Source organism: Cynara cardunculus (genome assembly GCF_001531365.2).
Source record: "Cynara cardunculus var. scolymus isolate 2C chromosome LG 5, CcrdV1, whole genome shotgun sequence".
Lineage (NCBI taxonomy): Eukaryota > Viridiplantae > Streptophyta > Magnoliopsida > Asterales > Asteraceae > Cynara > Cynara cardunculus.
In genome coordinates, this window is record NC_037532.1 from 9,066,528 (window position 1) to 9,068,831 (window position 2,304).

The 2,304-nt window shown below is 34.1% G+C and overlaps 1 protein-coding gene across 4 annotated transcripts in view; it reads right to left on the bottom strand.

Moving 5' to 3' along the window:
- The window catches only part of LOC112512130 (conserved oligomeric Golgi complex subunit 3), a 35,683-nt gene that overhangs the window by 27,200 nt on the left and 6,179 nt on the right, over positions 1–2,304 (bottom strand). For 3 of the 4 annotated variants that reach the window (XM_025117975.1, XM_025117973.1, XM_025117974.1), the window contains exon 1: positions 815–944. Coding sequence is in view for 1 of the 4 variants with exons in the window: in XM_025117976.1 (XP_024973744.1) it covers positions 815–925; positions 1,014–1,097 (195 nt within the window). In the remaining 3 variants the exon portion in view is untranslated. Of the gene's footprint in view, positions 1–814; positions 945–1,013; positions 1,098–2,304 lie in introns of those variants that run through there. The other variant, XM_025117976.1, reaches the window with a different exon arrangement.

Below are 2,304 nucleotides of genomic sequence, written 5' to 3' on the forward strand. Positions count from 1 at the left end.
TAAAATGTTGTATTCAAGTTTCTCCATTTGCTTAGCTTAATTGTAATTAGTTTAGTTTTATTTTCCTTAGTATAAATAGTCTTTCCTTTGTAATTGTAATTACACACTTTGATTACATCATAATTCAAAAAGAGTGATTTGACAACCAAGTAATTCTCTCTCTCCAATCTATCTTACATTCTTATTCATTCATCTTTGTTCTTGAGCTTTTATGAAGATCTGATCAAGATTTGTATAAAATATGGACTTCACACATTGCACAAGAACCTTCCCCACAATGCTATTGATATTTTTGAAATTATCATAATTGGGTGGCACTGCCATCTTTCCATGTCATATGTTGTTCTGTCATTGAATATGCCTCCACTAGTTTTCTTGTCCCTCGTCTTACTCGTATAACCATAATAGAAAACTAATTTGTACTCTTCTTTCTTCCTCAAATATCTGAATTATGGACTAATCCACTTAGATATATGTAAGCTCCCATAGCTCGATTCATAATCATCGGTCACTTTAGTTTTCATTTTTACTCCCAAGCACAGTGAAAGTAATTAATTTTTACTCTTCTTTGTTCCTCAAATATCGGATTTGTGGATCCACTTTAGACCTATGTAAAGATCCTAAAGCACCATCCATAGTTATCAGTCGCATTAATTTTTCAGTATTATACCAAGTAAGCATAAAATAGAAGTGCAGGAAGTTGCATTAGGAAGAGTATTCATATAACACACTAAATTAATCAATTTTTTGGCTAAGGGGATTCTGCTATTAAGAACATAAATTAAGAATAATCAGGCTAAGATCTGTATCATACCTGGTTTGTATTGACCAAAACACCATCTATTTCCCCAGATTCTTCCACAGTGTCGTGCTTTGTTGTAATAGATAAACCATTATTGTCTCTGGAAATATTTTTTTCCTGAGACTATAAAGCATATTACTGATTAAAATATCAACCAACTATCCATCACACTATATGGCCAAGTAAATATTATGTATAAGCAAAAACTCACTAATTTTGAAGGAAATGGTCGCTCCACAACCACATGAGAGAGTGCTAATATTGCTGCTTGTTGTTGCTCAGTCAGTGGAGCATTCTGTCCAATAAAAACAAACACTGGCTAAGCACCGACCTAACATAAAATTTTAAAATGTTCTGGGTAGTATGTGCACAGGTAAAAAAACAAGAATGTCAAACAATTGGACTTTTATATATATATATATATAGGCAACCTTCTCAACAACTAAGAGATCCATTCGAGGAACATGGGGACTAATATAGCCTCTTTCGGAATATTTATAGCATTTTTTTTATATAGCTCCCTTCTTTTTGGGTGTGAAGCAGTGTCAAACCAAAATACCCAACAAGCATTAGCTCTCCCTAAAAAGGAGGTGATCCAGCCGTACTGTATATATATATATATATATATATAACTACATTTTTTTCTCCAGATCTATCCATAGGCATTACTAAGTAGATTGGTACATGCTTGAACATGCATAAACTCCCATCAATAATCCATACTCAATTATTTCACGTCTGAGCCTGTAACCAAAACCTCTCTCAAAGTTGCCTTACATCAGTCCCTCAGAAATTAATAACAATATCTTACTTTCCTTCCCCCATGGATCACCAAGTTATCAAGGTCTTCTATATACATGGGATAGTTACAAGCTTTTTATTAGCTTTGTTCCCTGTTCTATGTTCCCTGACAGCCTCGTTATATATAGAGGATCCTTAAATCTCAGCACAGCTGAAAATCTTCATGTCACAGCTCCTGTAGATTCTCAAGCCTATACATAAAATCTTTCACATGTCTTGATGTAAATCAACAGCGAAGCTTTAGCACTCAACTGTTGTCAATCGTCATAATTAAGATAAAGTTCCCTTAGTACTGGGAACCTGTTGTGCTTCGGGATCCATCAGCTTGACCCATTACTTAATGTTATCAGAACCTGAACTTTCAACTTCCACTAAAAAATCATTGATGAAACACATTGTTGAGTTTCAAAAACCTTCCCAACATTAGTGTCCACTTTGAAAATTAGAAAGAAAGTAATTTTGGTGCAACAAGACCAAATCTCCTCAAGTTTACCACTCACAAATACATATCAATCAGAATTGATATCGATTGTATTGAATCAAATAATAATGATCTGATACACTTTTAGAGAAGTAGTTATATAGGTAAAACTAATTACACTTTGGACCCTAGACAATATTAAAAATATAAACTAGACTAGCCGACTTAGTCTAACATTCCCCCGCAAGTTCAGCGCGGTTAGCAATCTGCAACTTGGACC